Genomic DNA, 27,713 nt, shown 5'->3' with positions numbered 1-27,713 from the left:
ATCTTGAAACGCCCTCTCCAATGGCATTGTGGGTGAACCTACAGAACATGGACTGCAGTATTTTAAGGAACCAAGGGATTGGCATTAAATGCTGACACAGCCAGCAATGGCCACATCCCATGAACATTTTCTTTAAATACAGAGAATGGGAACAGACTCAACACACTGAATGGCATCCTTCTATACTGCAGTGACCATGACTAAAACAACTTCATGAAAAAAGTATTGGCTACATTATTCACATAACATCTGTTAGGGAATAAAAGGGAAAGGGGATCTTCAATATACACAGCAACTTCCTCACGGTCAGGATGATTTAATGTGCTTCACAGCCCATTAACTGCTTTGGAGAACACTCATCATTGCAAACAGAAACATAGCAACCAATTTGCACAGAGCAAGTTCTTCCTAAACAGTAATAAATAATCAAAGAAATTGTTGTACTGATATTAACTGTATGATAAGTATTGGCCAGAACACCAATGATAACACATGCTCTGATGTAAACAGTGCTATGGGACTCTTGCTTCTGAGAGGCCAGAAGGAACCTTGATTTAGCATCTCATCTTAAAAATAACTCCTACAATGTTGCACTGGAATATTAAGCCATGACTTTTGCTATTCATTCCAAAAATTAGCAACACTGGCAAGGGAGCAATTGCTACCCAGCCCAACTGTCTTTGAGAAGGTGACATTGACCCACCTTCTCAAACCCCTCCAGCCTGCGTGGTTAGGCAGTCCTACAGTGACAAGAGGGCAGGAATTGTAAGACTGTGGGCCAGCAATAATTGAGGAATGTATTCAGATCTAACAGGGCTTGAACCCACAATCTTCTAACACAGATGAGAATACCACAAAGCTGAAGTTCACGCTATATGTACAACATTCAGCACTGAAGTTCAGTCCCTACTGAATTCCAGATGTGAGGAGTTCAGGGGTCGTGTCACCCTAACTTATACAGGAAATCTAGGTACTATCTTTACAAAGCTATCAGGAAAATCAAAGAACAATACCAGACTAGAGTCCCAGGCTAACCACATGAACAAACATCTATTGTGGTAAGGCCTACACCATCCCACCACCTCCGATGAGCTGAATGCATTCTATGCTCATTCTGAACAGAAGGTCAATGAAATGATGTCACCTGCGCAGACAGCCTCAGGTGCACCTTGCAGACAGTCAGTACTGCAGACATCAGATCAGCCTTCTGGAGGGTGAACCCACAGAAAGCAACTGGCCCAGATGAAGTCTCCGGCTGTGCACTTATATCCTGCATGGACTAGCTGGCAGGAGTAATTGCAGACATCCTTAACTTCTCCTTACTACATTGTGAGGTTCCCACCTGCTTCAAGGAGACCACTGTCATCCCAGTGCCAAAGTAAAGTCAGGCAATGTGCCTTAATGACTACTGCCCAGTGGCTATGTCATCGTTATCATGAAGTGCTTCGAGAGCGGAGTAATGGCACATGTCAACTCCAACCTCCTGGATTGCCTTGATCCACTACAATTTGCCTACCAAAGCCCGCTTGATTGGCACAACTCATTCCACCACCAACACTCCGAAGACAGCAATCTGTACTATCTACAAGATGCACCAAAGAGACTTGCTGAAGATCCTGAGACAGCACCTTCCACACCCACAGCCAATTCCATCTGGAAGACAAAAGTAGCGGATACATGGGAACACCAAAGCAGTAAGTTCCCCACCTAGCCACTCACCATCCTGAAACTTGGAAATATATTACAGTTCCTTCATGTGTCACTGGGTCAGAATCCTTGAATTCTCTCCAGTATGGCATTGTAGGTCTACCTACAACACATGAACTGCAACAGTTCAAGAAAGTTGCTCACTACCATCTTCTCAAGAGAAGCTGGGGTTGGACAATAAATGCCATCCTGCCAAAAATACCAAATCCCACAAGCGAATACAAAAAGGAGAAAAAAGATTGAACTATGAAAAAACAACTTTAAATATCAAACAACAATCAAAGCTTGAAGAAAAAGCACAAATTGCTGGAGAAACTCAGCAGGTCTGACAGCATCTGCGGAAAGAATGTTTCAAGTCCATGGACTCTTCTTCAGAACTGATGGCATCAGGGAAAAAGTGGTATTCATGCTGTTGACAGGGGTTGGCAGGGGAAGCAGTAATCAGATAGGTGGAGATGAACACTGAGCGAAAGAGAGAGGGAGGGGAAAAAAGTTAAGCAGACAGAGAGATCGTTGATACTAAGCCATGAAGGAAGAAAGGCTATGTGGGTGATAATTTGGAGAAATTAGATCGGCTGCACTGAAAGCAATCCATATTACGGCAGGTCTTGGAGTAAGGGGGTGCATAATAGATGGATGTGTTCAGCTTCTAAAATTATTGAACTCAATATTCTGAGTCCTGAAGGCTGCAAGATTCTCAAACTGAAGATGCTAAACAGAGAGATCAGGAGGGCAAAAAGGGGACATGAGATAGCTTTGACAGTGTGATAATTCTAAGTTACTGCCAATCAATTTCCTTGGCATTAGAAAATCAACTATTGCAAGTCTGGACTCCTAATCTTTCAAGGAAAAGGAAAATCCAAATGGATTTTATAAATACATTAAAGACAAAAGGGTAACTAGGGAAAGAATAGGACCCCTCAAAGATGAGCAAGACAGCCTATGTGTGAAGACATTTCCTCCAGCTTTCGTGAAACCTCACTGGAGCACTGCAGCAGGCCTGTGACAAAGATGTTAGCATCGGAATGTAGTGGTGTGCTGAAGTGGCAGGCAAGTTGAAAGATTAGGAGTCCAGACTTGCAATAGCTGATTTTCTAATGCCAAGGAAATTGATTGGCAATAACTTAGAATTATCACACTGTTAAAAGAGTACTTAGATTGGAATGGACCAGACTTAATGTTCTGTGGTTTGGAATATATCTACCTCACAAATTCAGCTGCTTCATGCCACTGAACTCATTGAAATGGCATGCCAGACCTCAAGATACTCTTTTTGCATAACTAATAATAAAGCAATGTAATGTCAGCACAAATCTTCACAATTTCAATGTAACTATTCATCTGCTCCTTGTCTGAAAGTGTATCATTTGAGCAGAGGTAATAGCATAATTAATGACTCACCAATAGAAATACTCTGGGTCATTGTAAGCAAGCAAAAACAAAACTCAGACAAAAAAAAACCCTAGTATTTAGGGCAATGTAAACAAAATCTCTTCAAAACTCCACCTTCTGTTCACTGTCAGTTCAGAAAAATATACACAGGCCAGATGCCAAATTACCAGTTAGAAGGCATGGGTGGCAAACTGTAGTTGCTTTTCGAATTGAGAAATTTGCATTTAATGCAGATATTCAAACAGCATCAGTACAGAATCATTCGTTTGTCTCAATTAAGAATTAATTACATAATGTGGTGGCAAACGTATCCATTGATTGATAAGCAATCACTCTAGTTTGAAAAGTGGCAGAAACAACTGCTCACCACCCCCACTGCAAATCCCACAGCTTCCAGTCTTTTAATTTGTCAGGGAGACACAGGATTCTTGTTCTGAAGAGGCACTTGTTATATGTTATCTTAACGAGTTATGAAGTGATTTTTTTTTATCTTGCCCTCTTGTTCAGAGGGCTCAAAGCCTGTATCATTATTGATCAGTTTCCATCTAAATTTAAATAGATACCACATCTGGAGACTCGAGATGATGGCTTCCATGAAGCCTGCAGTTCAATCAACCAGGGCTGAGGTCTCAGCCAATATTTTGCAACGAGTACAAAAAAGCAGAATTGTTTCACAATTCTTCAGCCAGAACCTGTGTAATGAAGTGTAAATCAATCAGTGCAAATGAACTCAGTGCTGATGTTCAGAATCCTTAAAGTAGGAGATTAAAATTAAAATTATATCATGCTTTCCACAGCATCAAGACATCCCCAAAGTCCCTTACACGCAATTGTAAGCTGCAGTTACTGATGTTCGGTAGGAGATGAAGCAGCATCTTGTGCACAGTGCAGTTCCACAAACAGCAATGGTATTATTACCACGTAATGTGTTACCAATACTGGCTGAAGAATAAATATTGGTCAGGATACCAATGAAACAGCTCAGTTTTAATAATCATCTGTAATTTCAGATGGGGCCTCTAGTTTATTTTGTCCTCCAAAAAAATTCCTTTACTCCAGCTGTAAAATAAAACTTTAACGATCTCAGATAATAGCCAGGGAATGTATTTGAGTCACAGCAAATCCTAATCTTATAAATGAATGGAGAACCTATTGCACTTGGCACATTTGAAAAGAAAACTAGCTATCACATCCTGTGGCTAAGGTCTACTGCTTCCAGAAAGCATACACAGCATGGCATTGAGAGTGTAAAGTGAACTGTTCACATATGCATACAATGTGACACATCAAGCAATGATTTCTTTCATGATCAGTATTTTGTGACAAGCACTTACCAGCAGATGTCTTTAAATCTGAAACATACCAAGCAGTTTAAGTTGTGCAATGCATGAAGACAGCACAGACATGAATGGTGACAGCCTTGGACTGACACAGATTCTGATGGCAGATGTGCAGTAATTAAATTCAGCCACAAGGGATTTATGGAGTTGGCAGGAAGACAAGGACGGAAACTTCGAATCAGAAAAATAGCGCCTGATACTGCTCATCAAATGCACTTTTTTTTTTGTTAAAGATACAACCATATTGCAAGGTCAGAGAAGTGATTCAAACAGCATTAGAGGCAAAAAGGAAAAACTACATGAGGTTTATAGTACATAAGTTTTAAAGCATATTGCTAAATAAAGAAAACTGTTAAACAGCCATGCATAGAGCAACTAAAAGCTGAAAAACATGCACTGAGCAAGAGAGCAGGAGCCTCAGCTTCTGAACAGCGCAAAGACATTGCAACTTCAAAGGCAGCATGAGAGAGCAGGGACTAACAGTTTCATAAAGAGTGAAGTCAGCAGCTTCTCAAGCAATGAGAGAAAGCAGGTCAACAGTTTCATAAAGAGAAAAGCAGACCTATGTGAAAAGGACAGCAATGGTGGAATATAAAAGCTGAAAGCAGAGATTCACTTCAATTGGTTTCTTTCTGCAAGAGAAACTGTGACAGCAGAGGAAAGCAGGTAGGTGATAGGTGGGTCTTTCTTTCATCTTGTAACTAAACTTGTGTTTTAATCAGGAGACCATAAGAAACAAGAAAGAAGTATGCTATTCAGCCCTGCAACAGGATTATGGCTGATTCAACATTCCTCACATCCACTTTCCTAGTCTTTCTCCATAACCCTGGATTCCCCTACTGATCAAGAATCTAAGCCTTAAATGTACACAAGGACTCTGCCCTAACAGCTCTCAATGGCAACCAGTTGCAAAGACTGACAACCCTCAGAGAAGAAATTCCTCCTCATCTTAGTCTTAAACTGGCACCCTTTTATTCTGAGACACTGCCCTTCTATCCTAGATTCTCCTAAAAAAGGGAAAACATCCTCTCAGTATTTACCCCTTAAGAATTCTATTTCTTTCGATGAGATCACCTCTCCTTCTTCCAAATTCCAATGATTGGAGTCCCAACTTGCTTCACCCTTGCTGAAAAGATAGTCTCTCCAGATCAGGGATCATCGTAGTGAACCTTTTCTGAAATACTTCCAGTGAAGTCTTTTAAGGAGACCAAAACTGCTCTTTACACCCCAGATGTGGTTTCACCAGCACCTTGTGTAGTTGATCTTAATGAGTGGTTACTTAGATCCTCAAGTGTAGATACATAAATAAATTGATCTTAATTCTGGCCTAGAGAGGAACTTAGAGTGGAGTCGATCTCAGAAATGTTTGAAAGAAACAGCAACATATCAATGAGACAATGCATGGATTAGATATGATATTGGTTTTTAGGTGACGATATAAAATCCTACTAGTGAATATCAAATCAAGTGTGCAAAATCATTGGTTTTTGGTAAATCAGACATTACAAAACCATTATAGTTTACACAACAATAAATTGCAAGTTTTCATTCCAAACAAATATTCCCCGAAGAATACACACTCAAATACACACTGTATTACCTTCTCCCATGATAGGTTTCAAAGCAGAAACCCGAGGACATTACTTGTGTCTCTGGATTAATATGATGGAGGGCTTTTGCCCGAAACATTGATTTTCCTGCTCCTCGGATGTTTCCTGATCTGCTGTGCTTTTCCAGCACCACATTCTCAACTCTCTGGATTAATAGTCTAACAATATTATTACGAGGCCATTGCTTTTCCTAAGTACTCCTTTTGATAGATCATGAAGCTAGATCGTTCATCCACAGCTAAAGTTCACATGACTGAAACAAGTAAATCTGGTTTAGTAACGTGTCTGAAGAGCTGAAAATTTATTACCACATTTCCAAAGTGTAATTTCATTGGGATGTACATAGCCATTTGAAGAAAAATGGGAAAGGCAACTCAATTTTCCTTCCATTGTGGTAATGTTAATACCAGCAATCATTCCAAATTTTAGGATAAAGTATGCACAGGTAGGAGTCATTTTTAACTCATTATAGAATATGGGTGTCACTGATTAAATCAGCATTTATAGCCCAGAACTGGTAGTCTAACAATAACACTACAAGGCCATCGCCTCCCCTAAGCAATCCTTTTTATACCTCATGAAGCTGAATCTTTAATCCACAGCTAAAATGAGTGGTTAATTAGCTCCTCAACTGCAGACACAAAAATATATAGGTCTTAATTCAAACCAACAGTGTCGAGATATTTCAGACCTTGTCATTCTGCAACAAAATGCTGTTCTGAAAACAACAAATGCTGGAGATCATAGCCAGTCAGACAGCATGCATGGAGAGACAGCAAGCCAATGTTTCCAGTGTAGATGATGTCATCACAGCAGAAGTGTAGAGGGGATAGCATTGTTGGGGAAATGGGGGTGGGAGGTTGGGGTGCAGATTCCTGGGGAGAAAAGGTGTTAATAGTTCAGATTAAGTGATCAGAATGTGAGAATGGCAGAACAATGTGTATAACTACTAGACTTGAAAAAGCAAAACAGTCCCATTGGGGTGGGGAGGAAGGGAAGAGAGGATATGTTGGTAGAGAATGTGATATATAAAGCTAAAAGAAAGGGAATAAATGGGAGTTGGTTCACAGTTTGAAGGTGTCAAATTTAATATTTATTCCAGAGGCCGTACAGTGCCTACTCTGAAGATGAAATGTTTGCCCTCCAGTTTGCACTGTGATTCACTGAAGCACTGCAGCATGCCAAGGACAAACAAGTCGGCATGCAAACATGACGCTGTGTTAATATGACTGGGTACGGAAAGGTCATGGTCATGCTTGCACACAGACCAAAGCTGTTCCGCAAAGCAGTCATCCACTCTAGGTTTGGTTTCTCCAATGTCGAGTCGGCCATACTGGCTGCAGTAAATACAATACACAAGATTGGAGGAGGTGCAGGTGAAATGCTGCTTCACCTGGAAAGACTGTTTAGGTCCTTGGATAGGGATCAGGGAGGACGTGAAGGGGCAGGTGTTGCACCTTCTGCGGAAAGATGCCATGGGAAGGCGGGGTGTTGTTGGTAGTCGTGGAATGGACTAGGGTGTCCCGGAGGCAATGATACCTGTGAAATGCAGACAGAGGGAGTGAGGAGAATATGGGTTTGATGGTGGAGGTCAGAACACTCCCCATCTACCAATACTCTCCTCCCCTAGCTAAACTTGTTCTATTACTGAACAATTTTGCCTTTAATTCATCTTACTTCTTCCCACTTGTCTGTCTTCGGCACACCCACCCCCCAAAATATAGCATAAATGCTGCCCCCTCCACACTTCATTTCAGCTCTGAGCTGTCATCTAGACTCAAAATGTAAGCTTGCTCTCTCTCCATGGATGCTGTCTGACCCACTGTGATCTCCAGCATTTGTTGTTTCCAGTATGGATTCCAGCATCTGGAGTAATTTGCTTCAACAAAATCTGTTGTCCACTATGAACCTTTTGGTCTAATTGTGCAGGATGACAGCTCCTGGAATGATAATTAAGACTCAAGGCCAATTTGAGGAAATCAAGAGCTATCTGCAATCGCAAACAACAACAATGGCCACTGACACTTCAAACCTAAATGTGTTCAACTGTATTCTTGCATGGCATGTAGACATTCCCGGGAAGGCCTGTATTTGTTGCCCAGTCCTAAATACCCTTGAACAGGGTGGCTTTCTAGGACAAAGCAGTGGGCAGTTAAGAGTCAATCAAATTGCTGAGGGTATAGAGTCACATAGTTCAAGCCATTAAAAAAGGACCACCGATTTCCTTCTGTAAAAACATCATGAGTGAACTATCAAGGATTCTATGACAGTTGACAATGTTTACATGATTGCTGAGACCAGATTATACTTGCATATTTTGTTCAATCCACATTCCACTACCTGCCATAGTGAGATCAAAACTAATGTCTGAGACCAGAAGCTGGGGTTCTAGATTACTCATTCCTGATGAAGAGCTTATGCTTGAGACGTCGATTCTCATGCTCCTTCTCCTGCCTGACCAGCTGGTCCTTTCCAGCACCACACTCTTTGATTCAAGATTACTATTTCAGTGGTATTAATGCTCCTTCACTGCCTCCCCTTGCTGAATTCATTTAGCAGAGATTCTCAGCACCCTGACTTTGGGTTCATCCCAATCAAGAGCCATGCAACCTCAGTCCTGATTTTCCCAAAGGTAGCCATTCCAGGAACCCTATTTAATTAAGATGGTGGGCAGACCAAGGGACCAGCAAGTCGAATAAGAGAGCCTGCAGTGATGCCCAATTGGCAATACCACAGGGCTGATGCAGGTAGGTAAATATAAGCACAAAACAGGGTAACCATGCGAAAGACTTATTAGCCCACTTGTCTGAAGCAAGGAGGCAGCTTCCATGAAATGGTCAAAAATCATACGACACCAGGTTATAGTTGAAAATATGCAAGTAAATCACAAGTTTTCAAAGCAATACTCCTTCATCAGGATGAAACAGCAGCACTCCAAAAGCTTGTGATTCAAATAAATCTGTTGGACTATAACCTGGTGTCATGTGATTTTTGACCTTGTCCAACACCAGCACCTCCTTTCCATGAAATGACTACACTTCCACCTTAGCAAGGGAACTCATCTGCTGTCAGGAAGGTTTTGGTAGCATTACCAATTTACCCCTAAAATGGGAATGTATTTCAGTTCATTTGGCAATCATTGCTGCTAAATAGTTAATGCCAATCAGGCCCGCTGTCAGCAACATCACTAAGATATGGAATATGAATCTAATTGATTTGGGGTGGCACTGTGGCTCAGTGGTTAGCACTGCTGCCTCACAGCACCAGGGTCCCAGGTTCAATTCCAGCCTCAGGCGACTGTCTGTGTGGAGTTTGCACATTCTCCCCGTGTCTGTGTGGATTTCCTCCAGGTGCTCTGGTTTCCTCCCACAGTCCAAAGATGTGCAGACCAGGTGAATTGGCTATGCTAAATTGCCCATAATGTTAGGTGGATTAGTCAGAGGGAAAAGAGTCTGGGTGGGCTACTCTTTGGAGGGTCGGTGTGGATTGGTTGGGCTGAAGGGCCTGTTTCCACACTGTAGGTAATCTGATCTAATTCATTCAGACTATAGCCATAGGAAATTGTGTGTGGAGATTTTTTGAAGATGCAACTAACAAATTGATAAATGAGATCAAACGGGCTTTATGTACTTACATTTTCTGAAGGCTTCTGCTAAAGTCCCCCACAGGAGACTGGTTAGAAAGATTCAAGCACTTCGGACAGGAGGTAATATACTGGCATGGATTAATGACTGGCTATCAGGCCCAAAAGTATAGGAATAAATAGATCATTGTTGCAGGCTGTGACTAGTGGGATACTTCAAGGATCAGTACTTGGACCATCGCAGTTCATAATGTATCTCAATGATGTGGAGGTGGGCACCAAATGTAATATTTCCAAATTTGCAGATGATATAAAGCTGATCAAGAATTTGTTTTGCAGAAGATTTAAAGCAACCAAGAGAAAAGTGAACAGTCTTAGTGAATGGGCAAGAACAAAGGAGATGGAATGCAATGTGAAAAAATGAGAGGTTATCTACTTTGGTAGGAGAAACATATGTGCTGACTATTTCTTAAATGGCAAGAGGTTAGAAAGTGTAGATGTGATTGGGGGTCGATAAGCTCAGTTAGCTGGACAACCGGTTTGCGATGCAGAGTGACACCACAGCATGGGTTCAATTCCTGCACTGACTGAGGTTACCATGAAGGACCCTTCTTCTCAACCTCCCCCTCTCACCTGAGGTAGGGTGACTTCCAGGTTTAATCACCACCAGTTATCTCACTCCAATGAGATTTGAGAGTGTGTTGCTAGAAAAGTACAGGAGGTCAGGCAGCATCCCAGAAGCAGGAGAATCAACGTTTCAGGAAAGAGGCCTGATCTCACTCCAATCAGATAGCAACACTAAGGTCTGGTAGGAATATGGCAACTTCACACCTAGGTGTCCTTGCCACACCATCACTGAAGGCTAGCATGCAAATACAGCAAGCTATTAAGAAGGATAATGGAATTTCCAGCCATAATTGAAAGAGGATTGGAGTAGAAGAATATTAAAATCTTAAATTACATAACAGCTTGGACTACTATGTAGTTTTGGTTTCCTTATATCAGGAAAGATATTGCCACAAAGGGAATGCAATGAAGGTTCACCGGATTTGTTTCCAGGATGGCGGGACTCTCTATTGAAAAGGTTTGATCTCATGGCTTGACAGTAATGTTGATCAGGGAATATACTTGTATTTGAGTACAGTTCTATTACTGTTAATGGCCCACAGCGCCTAACAGATGCCCAGTCTTGAGTTACTAGACCTGTTTCAAAGCCTATCAGATTTAGCACCATGATAATGTCACACAATATGATGGAGAATATTCTCAACCCACCGACTTCCACAGCTACCTGGATTACACCTCTTCCCACTCTACCTCCTGCAAAAATGCTATCCCGTATTCCCAATTCCTCCGCCTCCGCCGTATCTGCTCCCAGAAGGACCAGTTCCACCACAGATCACACCAGATAGCTGCCTCCTTTCAAGACCGTAATTTTCCCACCCACATGGTTGAAGATGCCCTCCAACGCATCTCATCCACATCCCGCACCTCCACCCTCAAACCCAACCCTCCAACCACAATAAAGACAGAACCCCCAGTCCTCACCTTCCAGCACACCAACCTCCGCATAAACCGCATCATCCGCCAACATTTCTGCCACCTACAAACAGACCCCACCTTCAGGGATATATTTCCCTCCCAACTCCTATTCACTTTCCGCAAAGATCGTTACCTCCGTGACTACCTTGTCAGGTCCACATTCCCCTCCCCCCCAAAGAACCCACCCTCCCCTCCTGGCACCTTCACCTGCCACCGCAGAAATTACAAAACCTGCACCCATACCTCCCCCCTCACCTCCCTCCAAGGCCCCAAATGAGCCTTCCACAGCCATCAAAGTTTCACCTGCACATCCACCAATGTCATTTATTGTATCCTTTGCTCCCGATGCGGTCTCCTCTACGTTGGGGAAACTGGATGCCTTCTCGCAGAATATTTCCGGGACACCCACACCAATCAACCCCACCACCCCGTGGCTGAACATTTCAACTCCCCCTCCCACTCTGAGGACATGCAGACCCTGGGCCTTCTTCTCCATCACTACTCCCTCACCATTCGCGATGCCTGGAGAAAGAAAGCCTCATGTTTCGCCTCAGAACACTTCAACCCCAGGGTATCAATGTGGACTTCGCCAGTTTTGTCATTTCTCTTCCCTCCCCCAACCTTGCCCCAGTTCCAACCTTGGAGCTCAGCACCATCCTCATGACCTGTCCTACCTGCCAATCTTCCTTTCCACCTATCCATTCCACCCTCCTCTCCGACCTATCACCTTTATCTCCCCTCCATCCACCTAATGCACTCTTAGCTACCTTCTCCCCAGCCCCACCCACTTCCCATTTATCTCTCCACCCCAGAGGCTCCCAGTCTCATTCCTGATGAAGGGCTCCTGTCCGAAACGTCGATTTTTCTGCTCCTCGGATGCTGCCTGACCAGCTGTGCTTGTGCAGCACCACTCTAATCTTGACTCTGATCTCCAGCATTTGCAGTCCACACTTTCGCCTCGATGCATCTGCAGCCAAAGACTGGTAAGGATGAGGTCAAGTATATTTTACCCTCTTGTTGGTTCCCTCACTATCCTGACGCGGAAATATACGGCCATTCCTTCAGTGTCCCTCGGTGAAAATCCTAGAAAAATTCTAGAATTCTCTCTTTAAAGGCATTGTGAGTCAATCTACAGTAATGTATACTGCAGCGATTCAAGAAGGCAGCTCACCACCACTTTTCAAGGGAAACTAGGGACATATGATAAATGCTCGCCAGCTAATGACACCTATGTCCCACAAGTGAATAAAAAAAAGGAAAAAGTGTCCAATGGCAGTCCGTAATTCAAAACTATTAGAGGATATATATATATATATATATATATATAAAAACTGGAGAACTCATCTAAAACAACAGTTCAACCTTAACTTGAGTACTGCATTGAGTTTAGAGCCCCACACTTTGGAATGGATATGAAGGCATTTGCCAGGGTATAGAACTGATTCATAAAAATGATTTCAGGAATGAGGAATTAGGACACGGAAAAAGCTGAAGAAGCTGTGACTATTTTCCCCAGAGAAAAAAAAATGATTGTGAGGAGATGTGACAAAGGTATCTCCTAAGGCGGCCAGACTGATAGAGAAAAGGTGCTCCCATTTTTGATGGGATGAAAAATCTGAGGGCATACATTTCAGGAAATTGACAGAAGAAGCAATGCAACATAGGGAAACATTCACTCATACAGCAAGTGATTACGATCGGAAATACACTGCTTTGGAATGTGTTGGAGGCAGGTTCAATTGAGTTTATCAACAGGGAACTGTCTGAAATGAAAGAATGTACGGAACTATGGGGAGTAGGCAGGGAAGTGGCAGAAGGTTTTGACTCAGTGTCAGAATTTCTTGCTTCAGAGCTGCAACCATCCTCTGATGTGCAAAAATTAAAAGATCATTTTAGCTTAAGTGCTTGTGTTTAGAAGCGAAAAATAAGTGTAACCTACCAATGAGGTCACAAATGCTAACAAACTCATTGTTCAGTTAATGATTTTATTGCCAACGCATTATAATTTAAAACAAATGCATTACATTTAATAAGTTACTTCTAACTGTTGTTCTTTGTTGCTTTAAATTTAAGACAGAACAAGAACACTACACTTAATATGGGACACAAAGTGTATCAACCACTGAGAGAATTAGTAAATAATTGCTTCAGTGTGACAATTCTGATGATGACCTGTTTTACAGATTGCAGCACTAATGCACAGTTTTGAATGAAGATACATTTATGTTTAATTGGTAAATTGTATTTATGAAACAATACTGCACTACCATTACAATCAGGCACATAGCTAACAGCAAATTCTCTATGAGTCCAACCCCAGACTCTTAAGATTCATATGCCTGCATCACTTACTACATTTGACATCAAGTGAATAAGACCTATGTTAGAACTAGATTCCACTCACATGACCAAATGTATACTGGCCAAGAATCGGCCTATTCAATAACATGAAGACCCACACAGAAATGCATCTAGAGTAGCCATCATCCTCAAATCAAAGGGCAGCCATCAGGAACAACACCTAGCTGTGACCAAATTCTTTGTCCATAAAGTTTGTTATTCAGAGTAGAGAGCAGAAGATTAAGGGAAGATAAGCATTCAAAAGTCTTTGGGTAAACACTCCCTCGGGTCTGTCATAGATTCAAGTCAACAAATGTATGTGAAAATTTCAGTCTGTAGTGCATCAAAGAGTTAGCCCTCATCAACATAAGATTATCACTGCACTTTTTCCTGTCAATATTTTGTGATTATTTATGGTTACATGTCTTTACTTAAATATGCACACAACAGAAACATTTCAAATACCTCGCTGCCCAGTCACATTCATCACTCACCTGGGGGTAAATCAGGGTCAGTTGAGGTCACTTGTTGGATGCGACGAGTTTTAGCTAATGATTTTATACTCTCTGTAGTGCTGCGGTTGGTTGAACTGGAGCCACAGCTCTCATGATCATCCTGCAAAACAACAAATCTAGATAAGCCACACTAAGGGAACATAGTTAACAACTGAAATGTTTACACAGAGTTATAGGTGCATTACACAACTATTAAACTGAACTTGATTAAAAGTTTCTGTCTTCAGTCAGTACAAGGTGGCCATTTCTATTGAATTTTTTTTATCTGGCTGCTTAAGCCAACTTGTAACTACATGGAAGGGCTGTTCACATCTATATCACAATGCATATGTCTAAATGTTTTATAAACATCTGGAATCACTGCAATTCAATAATCAACTAATTAAAATGAAAATGTGCTGCTTCAATGAACCACAATTATTCAGATTTGAAAATTCAGATCATGGCACATGACCATATAAATTATGACTGTCCCCAAGACAGACACAAGATAGTGAAATAACACCTTCATGATGTAACTCAAAACAGTTAAACTCCACAATAACAATCCCAAGATCCCCGGCAAGATCAATTTGTACAGTAACTAATCATCCAGATTATGAACATTTTATACTTATATAACACCATGATTACAAAAATGTCCCAGTGACAAAAACAAAAATAATTAAACTCTTTCAAGCCCAAGTTTAAGAAGTTGGGAACCCAGCTGGATTTTAGTTATGCTTATATTGCATTTTATTGGATACAATCTCCATATTGTCTGACTACAAAGTGCTAAATTGAATAACATATGACACAAATTGTCAATTTAAATGTATAATTTAACAATATGGCAATGTGCATTTTTACAGCTGAATAACTCAAGAACTGTTTAAAGTTATGACACCCATTAAATTTGAGTTAATCCAGGACACAAACAGTCTCCCCAAGATTTCATCTTTGGTTCACTCTTCTTACTTATTTGCATGGACAACACCCAGCTCCAAACACCCATCAACTCTCACAGTTATGCAATTGATTACTTTACATTCAGAATCAATGGTGTTTCCTCCAGTTGAACACGGAAAAGACAGTACCAACAGTCTGTAGTACTGCCACTACAAACTCTGTACTTGCACCTCCAATACCATCTCCAACTTCAGCCAGTGTTCACAATCTTAGTAGCCTCTGACTACAATACAGTCTGGAATCTTACAGGATCTCCCATCACAGTTTGCTAAATTCCATCACAATGAACAGTTCATTTGCTTATGAAACAGCATGCATGCCTTTGTTGTTCCTAAATTCCATCATACTAGTATTCTTATGGCTTGTCTCCAAATTCTCATCCTTATCATCAAATCGCTTTGGGCAATGTCCCTTTTCATTGAGGTATCTTCCTTCAGCTCTATAACATCTGCCTATAACAAATGTATCATTGTTCCAACTCTGGCAAGAGTTAAGCTCTGAAATTCTTTGCTCAAATTTCAGTCTCCCCCTTCACTCTTTCTCCAAGGCTCTCCTTAAAACACACCTCTTTGACCACATTTCAAGAAACACTTCCACACAGGCAATAATTTGACTTAGTTTCAACTTTTGGTTAATTCTGCCCCTGGGCAAATTCATGGAGTAAACTGCTATATAAAAGAGGTGTTACGCAAACACAGCACCATAGAATTCTAAAAGTACAGGATGTAGTCATTTGGCCCACTGTTTGACTATGCTGATCCTCTGAAGGACTGATGCACCTAGTGTCACTTACCAGCAGCCCTACAAATTATTCCTCTGCAGAAACTGATCTGATTCCCTTTAGAAAGCTTTGATTGAACGTATCTCCACCACACTCCCAGACAGTGCATTCCAGATCTTCGCCCGCTTTCGTTTAAAGTTTTCCTGATACCACCATTGCTTCTTTACATTAAATCTATAGGTCTCAAGACTTTTATTAATAGAAACAGTTTCTTGTCTATTCCAGCCAGACCCCTCTTGATTTTAAATAGCCCTATCAAATCTCCTCTCAAACTTCTCTTCACCAGAAATTATTGGCTTAACTTCTCCAAATCTCCACGTAACTGAAATTTCTCTTCCCGAGAACAACTCTCATGACTTTTTCGTTCACCCTTTCCAGTATCCTTCCTGATGTCCAGCACTGAATTCTAGGTGAGGTTAAGCCATCGTTTAACCTAGCTTTCTAGCTTTTGCATTCTGATAATTTAGATAAATGTGAGATGCTGCATTTTGGAAAGGCAAATCAGGACAGGGCTCATACACTTAATGGTAAGCTCCTGAGGTGCGCTGCCAAACAAAGAGACCTTGGTGTACAGGTTCATAGCTCCTTGAAAGTGGAGTCGCAGGTAGATAGGATAATGAAGGCAGCGTTTGGTATGCTTGCCTTTATTGGTCAGTGCATTGAGTATACGAGTTGGGAGGTGACGTTGCAGCTGTACAGAACATTGGTTTGGCCACTTTTGGAGCCTTGTGTGCAATTCTGGTCTCCCTTCTATAAGAAGAATGTGGTGAAACTTTTCTGAACCCTTTCAAGGATGTTGCCAGGGTTATAGGGAGAGGCTGAATAAGCTGGGCTATTTTCCCTGGAGCATTAGAGGCTAAGAGATGACCCTATGGAGGTTTATAAGATCATGAAGGGCATCGATAAGGTAAATAGGCAAGGTCTTTTGCCTGGGATGGGAGAGTCCAAAACTAGAGAACATAGACTTAAGGTGAGATGGGCAAGGTATAAAAGGGACCTAAGGAGCAACATTTTCATACAGATGGGGGGTGTATGCATGGAATGAGCTATCAGAGGAAGTGGTACAATTACAACATTTAAAAGGTCTCTGGATGGGTATATGAATAGGAATATGGATATGGGCCAAATTCTGGCAAATGGGAGTAGATTTATGTATCAGGTCAGCATGGACAAGCTAGACCAAAGGGTCTGTTTCCGTGCTGTATATCTCTATGACTATATGCCCCATTGACAATCCAGGATACCACATGCTTTAAAAACCACATTTTCAACTTGCCCTGCTGCCTTTAATGATTCATGCAAGAATGTATCCACATCCCTCTGTTTCAACGCCTCATTTTATTTTTTATCATATTTTGACATGTTTCCTACCAGAATGAATCAGGTCTCAGAATTAAATTTAATGTGCCACTAGTCCCTTCATTCCAATAATCTCAGAACCTTTTCCTTACATGCTTTTGAAGTTTTCCATTATTCATTTCATGGTTTGCACTCTTTCCAAGTCTCATACCATCTACAAATTTTGAAATTGTGCCCTGCACACCAAGGCTTAGATCATGAATAAAAATCAGGAAGAACAAGGCTGCTAACACCAATGCCTGGGGAACTCCATTATAAACATTGCTCCAATCTGAAAACCTACTATTCTCCACTACTCTTTACTTCCTATCATTGAGACAATTTTTCGTTCATGTTGCTAAAGTCTCATTTATCCCATGAGGTCTAAATTAGCTCATAAATCTTTGAAGTTTCTCTTCATCAAATATCTTTCAAAGGGCCTTGTAAATCAGTGGAAGTATCCTCCTCAACCCTCTCCATTACCTCAACAAACTCTGGTTAAACGAGTGCAAACTGGCTTACTTTAATTAACCACATCAAACTGGGTGACTTAATTTTGTCCACAACTATTGTTTCAAAACTTCTCTCCACCACCAAGGTTAAATTGATTAAACTTACAGGGGAAAGTGAGGACTGCAGATGCTGGAGATCAGAGTCAAGATTAGAGTGCACTGGAAAAGCATGACAGGTCAGACAGCATCCGAGGAGGAGGAAAATTGACGTTTCGGACAAAAATCCTTCATCAGGAATGAAGGGCTTTTGTCCGAAATGTCGATTTTCCTGCTCCTCAGATGCTGCCTGACCTGCTTTGCTTTTCCAGCACTACTCTAATCTTGATTAATCCAATGTTTATTCCTTCTTTTCAACAAGGGTGTAAGTCAAAGGTGGTTTGAAAAATTATAGCCAGCGTAATGTAAGTTTTTGCCTTCATCCATCAATAAGGTCACTGCAATACCCATAAAAACAGACATAAGGATTTCAGATCACATAGGAAAATTAAGCAATGTTCACCTGGAATTCACTTTCCAGTTAAGTATAACAGTGCAATTATTAAAACATTTTTGGCTCAAAGATCACCAGTTATGCTTCCTAGTATATACTGTATTGGAGTGATTTACAAACTTGAATATAAATCGGTGGTTCAAACGGTACTCTTGAACAACGTGATGCACAACTAACATTACTGAAATACATCAACAAAATTAGCAGCAACACCAAAACTAGACGCTACAGTGACTTGTACTTCCTTGATTAAAAAAAATGCTGAAGAATAGAATGCACACACTCTTCAAACTTGATTGCATCATTTCCAAATAAACGCAAAACTTAAACTAGAATTCATGATCCTTTCTCATGAAGGTCTTTATAAATATTTAACATATTTAAACCTCCTGTTTCAAATCCAAAATGTTCCTCAATACTCTGTAAATAATTCTAAGTTTTAGCCTGATTAACAATACCAATGGAAATGCATTTGTCTGCCATGTCATCGAGACCTTTATAACATAAATAAATTAACCAATCTTTCACATGGAATATAAATACAAAGCCTTTATTACCAAAAATGGCAGCAGTTTCTGACTAAAGCACCTTTAGAACTTGGTAAACTGTAACCATATTCAATAAAACATCAGAAATGCTATCCATGCTCAAATTAGTCAACAAGTTTTCTCACAAAACAATCTACAAAAGCTCAAGCTCAGTTATGTCCTCTCAATCAGGGTTAATTGAGGTTGCCCCATGAAGCAAGAGACTGTCAGACTCTTAGAATAGCAAGCACATCCCAAAGTAAACAAACAGATAGTGAGTGACTGCTCATCTTCAGAGTCTGTGTCAGCTTGTTGAAGCAATACTATGGACATCAAACTGCATTAACTGAATGCAACAGTTACATCAATTAGGAACAAAACATAATCTATCAGTGAATGGCTCCAAACAAGGAAAACCTAAATAAACCATGTTAAATCAATTCTCTACAGATTATATCTGTGTTTAAAATACAAGACAATGAAAGGTAGTGAAAGAACTACAACCACGCATCATTAACATGCAATTCCACACCTCACTTCTAAACCTAACAGCCCCGATGCAAAGTGAACATGCTATAGATCATCGGGAGATTATAAAGTAATGAAATAAACTATTTTCGGTGGTTTTTATGTCACGCAACTCGCAATATTGAAACGAAAAAAAAATTTTACAACAATAATGGGAAGACATGTTAAACTATTGTTTTTAGTTGCACAATAGCTACCACAATGTCTACAATGGAAGATAAGATGACCTCATTCGGTTGGTCCAAATAAAACCACAATTTTACACACACTTGACATCTGATATTATTGAGTAGGCAAAAGTGGGGACTACAGATGCTGGAAATCAGAGTCAAGATTAGAGTGGTGCTGGAAAAGCAAGCAGGTCAGGCAAAATCTATCTCAGCCTTAAAGCCCTCTCTGGTAAATGATTCCACAGATGCCTTATTCTGAGAAGAAATCCCTCATCTCTGTTTTAGATGTGCAGCCCCTAATTCTCAGATTATGTTCTCTGATTCTAGATTCTCCCATGGGGAAACGACCCTGTCAAGTTCCCCAAGAATTCTAAGCATGTTCTGACGAACATTTACTGGACTCGAAGCGTTAACTCTGTTTTTTAACATAGAACAGTAATGCTGTGCTTTTCCAGCACCACTCTAATCTTGAATCCGATATTATTGCCCTTTCCAGCCATGACACGATATTTGCATTAGTTGTGAGCCTCAACTTTTCTTGCCACAAACAGCTGCTTTTCTTCCTGTACGTTGTGACTGGGCTCAAGGAATCAAACAGATGAGACCAGCAGTGCTCGGAAGGTGCATAAAGAATTTAAGATATGCCACACTGAGCAAATCCTACATGGTAAATGGCAAAGATGGTAACAACCCACACCTGTGGTTTACTTTTATACTCAATACTTAAGTGGACCCACAGTTTTGGAGGATTTAAAGGTCAACCTTGATGTCATCATCCATGTAATGTGAAGGGGCTAACAACTGACTCAACAAGTAGCCTTTCAGTAACTACATGTTCTATGATTAAAAAAAGATAGACAGATAGGCACAAGATACAAACAAAGGAGAATAAGTCTTCCCAGCAGAAAGAGTATTCTCATGAATTTGCCCTGAAGATGATTAGGCATCACGTGAATTGAAATGTACTTTCCAGTTTCAGTCCAAAGCACTACTGTAAGGTTGCATCTGAGAAAAGGTATGATGTGTAATATTTGTGCAGTAACAGAGTGCAAGGGAAAGAAAGGTGGAGTAATGAGAATCAAAGATTGTGACAGTTCTTTAATTATGATCTGAGATTGATGATCCAGAAGCCTGAATTCATAAGCCAAGTTCAAGTCTCAGGATGGCACATTGAGAATCTGAAACCAAAATAAATTGCTAGAAGACTAAAAGTGACCATGAAGTTGTCAGATTGTTGTGCAAACCCCACTAATTCATTAAAGGCTTTGAGAAAAGAAACCTGCTATCATTGGCCAATCTAGGCTTTCTGCAACTTCAGTCACACATAAATTTACATAGAATAAAAAGAACAGAAGCAGGCCCTTTGGCTTAACCCATCTATACCAGTATTTACTTTATCCCATCTTTTCTTATTAAATCCAACATATAACACCTATTTCCTTTCTCCCTCACACATTTGTCGAGTTTCATCTAAATTTATATATACTGTCAACTTCAATGTCTAGCAATTAGTGAGCGATGTTTTCTTACCATTCGTTAGATGAATGCGTTTGTGATGTAATTGTATCTTCACAAGATAACGGACAACAGGCAACATCTCAATCCAAGGAAAAAAGCTCTCACTGGCCACCCTATCTAACCCTCTGATTATCTTATACATCTCAATTAAGTCACCTCTCAACCTTCTTCTCTCCAATGAAAACAGCCTCAGTTCCCACAACCTTTCCTTGTAAGACCTTTCTTCCATACCAGGCAACATCCTCGTAAATCTCTTCTGAACCCTTTCCAAAGCTTCCACATCTTTCCTATAAGGCGGCGATCAGAATTAACAGGAATGCAGAGTACTGGGCTAATGGTAAAATTCTTGGCAGTGTAGATAAATAGAGAGATCTCAATGTCCCAAATTGCCACCCAGATTGATCGGGTTGTTGAGAAGGCACATGGTGCATTGGCGTTTATTGATAGCGGAATTGATTTTCGGAGCCACGAGGTCATGCTTCAGCTGTACAAGACATTGGTAAGGCTGCACCTGGAGTACTGTATGCAGCTCTGGTCACCGCATTATAGGAAGGATGTGGAAGCTTTGGAAAGGGTTCAGAGGAGATTTACTAGGATGTTGCCTGGTATGGAACAAAGATCTTACAAGGAGAGGCTAAGGGAACGGAGGCTGTTTCTGTTAGAGAGAAGAAGGTCGAGAGGTAACTTAATTGGGACATATAAGATAATCAGAGGGTTAGGTTGGGTGGACAATGAGAGTCTTTTTCCTTGGATGGTAAAAGCTAACACGAGGGGACATAGCTTTAAATTGAGGGATGATAGACTTAGAACAGATATGAGGGGTAGTTTCTTTACTCAGAGTGGTAGGGGCGTGGAACGGCCTGCCTGCAACAGTAGTAGACTCGCCAACATTAAGGGTATTTAAATGGGCATTGGACACACATATGGATAATAATGGAACAGTGTAGGTGAGATAGACATCAGATTAACTTCACAGGTTGGCAACATTTAAGGCCAAACGACCTATACTGCGCTGTAACTCTATGTTCCCTTTATGTAATTGAAAAAACTAGTTTTCAGGCTAAAATTTGAAATTTGTATTCCATTGAGAATCAGGCATAATTGAAGTAAAACACTAAGTTGACCAAATGTTGGCAAAAATTATGTGTGTTTCTTTATAAATTCACATCCATTGAGAGTCAAAATCCAGCTTTTACTTTCTGATCTTTATTTATTTCACTGATGACCATAATCACTGGGTAACTACAAATCATTTCTCCCTGATTACAAGCCAAACATGTTCAATTTTTGTTCCAGTGACAACCATTTATTAATCATATGACCCTCTTGTTTAAAATAGTAAAATATAATTTTTGTTAGATATAATACTTGGCCTATGAAAACAGGCAGATTTCTTTGTTTTCATTTACTTCAATTTATAATAACAAAGTCAATTAGGACTTAAAGAAACATTATTTATATTTCACAAGCTTACATGGTCCATAGCCATAAATTTGGAGCCCATTATCATAAAGTGAATTACCTGGAGAGAGACAGTGGCATCGTGGTACTAGACTAACCTGAACTAGCAGACAAGATCAGTGATCTGCAGATAGGGGTCCTTTATGCCACCAGAGTAACTTATGGAATTTAACACTCAAATGAAATCAAAATATTGCAGATGCTGGAAATCTGGAATAAAAACAGTTAATGCTGCAGAAACTCAGACAGTCTGACATCTATGGAGAGAGAAACAGAAATAATATCTAATTCAATGTGACCCAGCTTCAGAAGGGGTGTGGAAAATTGATGTTTTGTAATGTTGTTGACAAAGAACAAATTCACTGAATTCAAATGCCACCACCAGGTACCCAGGTCCTCAAAAGAGAATTCCCACCACACCACAGTTGACAGTTATGTCGAACATTTTTTCCTGCACTCGTTCTGGAAGGGAGGGGAAGAGAGGAGGGCACAACTATAAAGATATCCATTGGGTTCACTTTTGACCCCACCAGTCTCTGCATTAAAAAAAAATCACCCTCCAACATTTCTGCCACCTCCAGCAGGATACCACCAAATACATCTTCCTCTCTCCATCAGCAGTTAACAGGGAATGTTCCTTCCATGATGCCAGAGTTCACTTCCCAATAATTCCTGACAGTTGCTCACTAACTCACCTCTGCCACAACCACTACCCCATCCACCCCACCCCCCCAACACCCCCATTTCAGTTGCATCATACTGTAATCGTTTGCTATAAATTCTGTGATTTTATCATCCTGCCCCACCTGATGAAGGTGCAGTGCTCCGAATAAACCTTTTGGACTATAATCTGGTGTTATGTGACTTTTAACTTTGATAAGAGGAAAAGGAGACAATAAAAGGAATACAGAGAGATTGGAATATCAAAGGATGTAACTAGTTTCTCATAGAGACGTCCAGCATGGAAACAGACCCTTCGGTCCAAACCGTCCATGCTGACCAGATATCCCAATCCAATCTAGTCCCACCTGCCAGCACCCGCCCCATATCCCTCCAAACCCTTCCTATTCAAATACCCATCCAGATGCCTTTTAAATATTGCAATTGTACCAGCCTCCACCACATCCTCTGGTAGCTCATTCCATACACGTACCACCCTCTGTGTGAAAAGGTTGCCCCCAACATCCTTGTAAATCTTTTCTGAACCCTTTCAAGTTTCATAACATCTTTCCGATAGGAAGGAGACCAGAATTGCACACAATATTCCAACAGTGGCCTAACCAATGTCCTGTACAGCCGCCAACATGACCTCCCAACTCCTGGACTCAATACTCTGACCAATAAAGGAAAGCATAACAAATGCCTTCTTCACTATCCTATCTACCTGCAACTCCACTTTCAAGGAGCTATGAACCTGCACTCCAAAGTCTCTTTGTTTAGCAACACTCCTTAGGACCTTACCATTAAGTGTATAAGTCCTGCTAAGATTTGCTTTCCCAAAATGCAGCACCTCGCATTTATCTGAATTAAACTCCATCTGCACTTCTCAGCACATTGGCCCATCTGGTCAAGATCCTGTTGTAATCTGAGGTAACCCTCTTCGCTGTCCACTACACCTCCAATTTTGGTGTCATCTGCAAATTTATTAACTGTACCTCTTATGCGCACATCCAAATCATTTATGTAAATGACAAAAAGTAGAGGGCCCAGCACCGATCCTTGTGGCACTCCTCTGGTCACAGACCTCCAGTCTGAAAAACAACCCTCCACCACCACCCTCTGTCTTCTACATTTGAGCCAGTTCTGTATCAAAATGGCTAGTTCTCCCTGTATTGCATGAGATCTAACCTTGCTAATCAGTCTCCAATGGGGAACCTTGTCAAACGCCTTACTGAAGTCCATGTAGATCACATCTACTGCTCTGCCCTCATCAATCTTCTTTGTTACTTCTTCAAAAAGACATGATTTCCCACGCACAAAGCCATGTTGACTATCCCAAATCAGTCCTTGCCTTTCCCAATACATGTGCATCCTGTCCCTCAGGACTCCCTCCAACAACTTGCCCACCACCGAGATCAGGCTCACTGGTCTATAGTTCCCTGGCTTGTCCTTACCATCCTTTTGAAACAGTGGCACAACGTTTGCCAACCTCCAGTCTTCCGGCACCTCACCTGTGACTATTGATGATACAAATACCTCAACAAGAGGCCCAGCAATCACTTCTCTAGCTTTCCACACATTCTCGGATACACCTGATCAGGTCCTGGGGATTTATCCACTTTTAACAGTTTCAAGACATCCAGCACTTCCTCCTCTGAATTCTGGACATTTTGCAAGATGTCACCATCTATTTCCCTACAGTCTAAATCTTCCATTTCCTTTTCCACAGTAAATACTGATGCAAAATATTCATTTAGTATCTCCCCCACTTTCTGTGGCTCCACACAAAGGCCACCTTGCTGATCTTTGAGGGGCCCTATTCTCTCACCACTTACCCTTTTGTCCTTAATATATTTGTAAAAACCCTTTGGATTCTCCTTAATTCTATTTGCCAAAGCTATCTCATGTCCCCATTTTGCCCTCCTGATTTCCCTCTTAAGTATACTCCTACTTTCTTTATACTCTTCTAAGGATTCTCTCGATCTATCCTATCTGACTATTGGGGGGTCTATAATACAATCCCAATAAGGTGATCATCCCTTTCTTATTTCTCAGTTCCACCCAAATAACTTCCCTCGATGTATTTTCAGGAATATGCTCCCTTAGCACAGCTGTAATGCTATCCCTTATCAAAAATGCCACTCCCCCTCCTCTTTTGCCTCCCTTTCTATCCTTCCTGTAGCATTTGTATCCTGGAACATTCAGCTGCCAGTCCTGCCCATCCCTGAGCCATGTTTCCGTAATTGCTATGATATCCCAGTCCCATGTTCCTAACCATACCCTGAGTTCATCTGCCTTCCCTGTTAGGCCCCTTGCATTGAAATAAATGCAGTTTAATTTATTAGTCCTATCTTGTCCCTGCCTGCCCTGACTGTTTGACTCACGTCTGTTCTCAGCTGTACCCATCTCAGATCGATCTCTTTCCTCACGATCTCCCTGGGTCCCATCCCCCCACCTTACTAGTTTAAATCCTCCCAAACAGTTCTAGCAAATTTCCCTGCCAGGATATTAGTCCCCTTCCAATTTAGGTGCAATCCACCCTTCTTGTACAGGTCACTTCTACCCCAAAAGAGATTCCAATGATCCAAAAATGTGAATCCTTCTCCCATACACCAGCTCCTCAGCCATGCATTCCATCTGCTCTATCCTCTTATTCCTGCCCTCACTAGCTCATAGCACTGGAAGTAATCCAGACATTACTACCCTTGAGGACCTCCGTTTTAAATTTCTACCTGACTCTCTAATCTCCCTTCAGAGTCTCAACCTTTTCCCTTCCAATGTCGTTGGTTCCAAGGTGAACAATAACCTCTTGCTGGCCCCTCTCCCCCGTGAGAACATTCTGCACCCTCTCTGAGACACCCTTGATCCTGGCACCAGGGAAACAACACACCATTCTGCTTTTTCTCTGCTGTCCCCAGAAACGTCTGTCTGTACCTCTGACTATAGAATCCCCTAACACAATTGATCTCTTGGAAGCCGACGTACCCCTCATTGCATTAGAGCCAGTCTCAATACCAGAAACTTGGCTGTTCGTGCTACGTTCCCCTGAGAATCCATCACCCCCTACATTTTCCAAAACAGCATACCTGTTTGAAATGGGTATATCCACAAAAGACTCCTGCTCTAGCTGCCTACCTCTCTTACCCTTCCTGGAGTTAACCCATCTGTATCTGAGACTTTCCCCCCTTTCTGAAACTGCCATCCATCACATACTGTCGCTATTGCAAATTTCTCATCGCTTCTATTCGTCCATAGTTACCTCCATAGTGCCAGGGTCAGGGGTGTCAGCTGTGGGGAGAATGAACAGCCAGTGGTTGAGGTATACATAAATACTAACAACATAGGTAAACAAAGGAATGAGGACAGAATGTTGAATGTCGCAAGTTAGAAGACAAATGAAAATGCAGGACCTCAAATGTCACATTCTCAGAATACTTTCACTGCCACGTGCTGGCAAGAGAAGGAATAAGAGGACAAATCGGATGAGTGCATAGCTGTTACCAGGGAGGGGGTTTAGACTCTTGATGCATTGAGACAGTTTCTGTGTAAGGTGGAACCTATGCAAGCCTGATGGTTTTAAACGGCTATGGTAGGGAGATGGGAACCAACGTTTTGGTTTAGATAGGTTCAAATCAGATCAGGAAACGGGAGGCAGAAAATTTGTTAGTGATATATTCAGCGATTCAAAAACAAAAGAAGATTAAAAAGCAGGGACTGAGCTGTTCACACTTCAATGTAAGTATTATAACAAATAAGGAAGACAGACACATGGCAGCAAACATCATTGCTGTAACTGAAACCTGGTTAAACGAGGGGTAAAACTGGCAACTCAATAACCTGGAAACAGAGTTTCAGGTAGGATAGAGTGGGTGGCAAGAAAAAATGGGGAATTTAGCAGTATTGGTTTAAGAATCAATTAGGACCCTCTTGTGATGCAGTGGCAGTGTTTCTACCCCTGGATTGGGAGGCCCAGGTTCAAGTCCCACCTGCTCTAGAGGTGTGTAATAACATCTCTGACCGGACTGATTAGAAAAATCGGTACAACTGTGAGAACGGATGATATGCTAAACAGGTTAACAAATGAGTTTACGAGTAAAAAGAAAAGGGGCAGTCACACCTTCAGGAGTATACTACAGACCCCCCAAGCAGTGAGAGGGAAATAGAACACATATGTAGAAAACTGTCTGCCTGTAGGAATAAGAACAATTATAGTCCAAGACTTTAATTATTCCTCCACCAACTGGGTTTTAAACAACATAAGAGGCATTGAGGATGAAAAATTCATGCATTGTGTCCAGGAATTTTCTTTCAAACAATACGTGACAAGCCTAATGAGATGCAATTCTGGATTTAGTTTTGGGAAATGAAGATGGGCAGGTAGGTGAAGTGATAGTTGGCGATCGTATCGGGATAGTGACCACAACCTGATTAGATTTAACATTATTATGGAAAAGGACAGAGATATAATAGGAGTAAAATTTTTCAACTGGGGAAAGGCAAATTTTACAAAACTGTGAAGTGATTCAGTTGAGGTGGAGTGAACAGGACGGCTAAAGGAGAAATCAGTGGTAAACCAGTGAGAGGCACTGAAAAGTGAGATCCTTAGGGCACAAAGACGACATATCCACTCCAAAAATGAGAATGATACTGCCAAATCTAGACCCCCATGGTTATTTCGGAAAATACAGGGAAAGATTAAGTGTAAAAAGAAAGCTGATCATGGTCACTAAAACCTTAAATTGCAAATAGCC

General features: G+C 41.2%; 1 protein-coding gene across 5 annotated transcripts in view; it reads right to left on the bottom strand.

Annotated features, from left to right (window-relative positions):
• LOC140476882 (intermembrane lipid transfer protein VPS13B-like) overlaps window positions 1-27,713 on the bottom strand; it is a 957,534-nt gene that overhangs the window by 876,538 nt on the left and 53,283 nt on the right. For all 5 annotated transcript variants that reach the window (XR_011960620.1, XM_072569770.1, XM_072569768.1 and 2 more), the window contains exon 4: window positions 14,009-14,129. Coding sequence is in view for 4 of the 5 variants with exons in the window: in XM_072569770.1 (XP_072425871.1) it covers window positions 14,009-14,129 (121 nt within the window). In the remaining variant the exon portion in view is untranslated. The remainder of the gene's footprint in view (window positions 1-14,008; window positions 14,130-27,713) is intronic.

Source organism: Chiloscyllium punctatum, chromosome 5 (genome assembly GCF_047496795.1).
Source record: "Chiloscyllium punctatum isolate Juve2018m chromosome 5, sChiPun1.3, whole genome shotgun sequence".
Lineage (NCBI taxonomy): Eukaryota > Metazoa > Chordata > Chondrichthyes > Orectolobiformes > Hemiscylliidae > Chiloscyllium > Chiloscyllium punctatum.
Note: the sequence above shows the minus strand (reverse complement) of the source record. Positions and strands in the feature narration are given on the sequence as shown.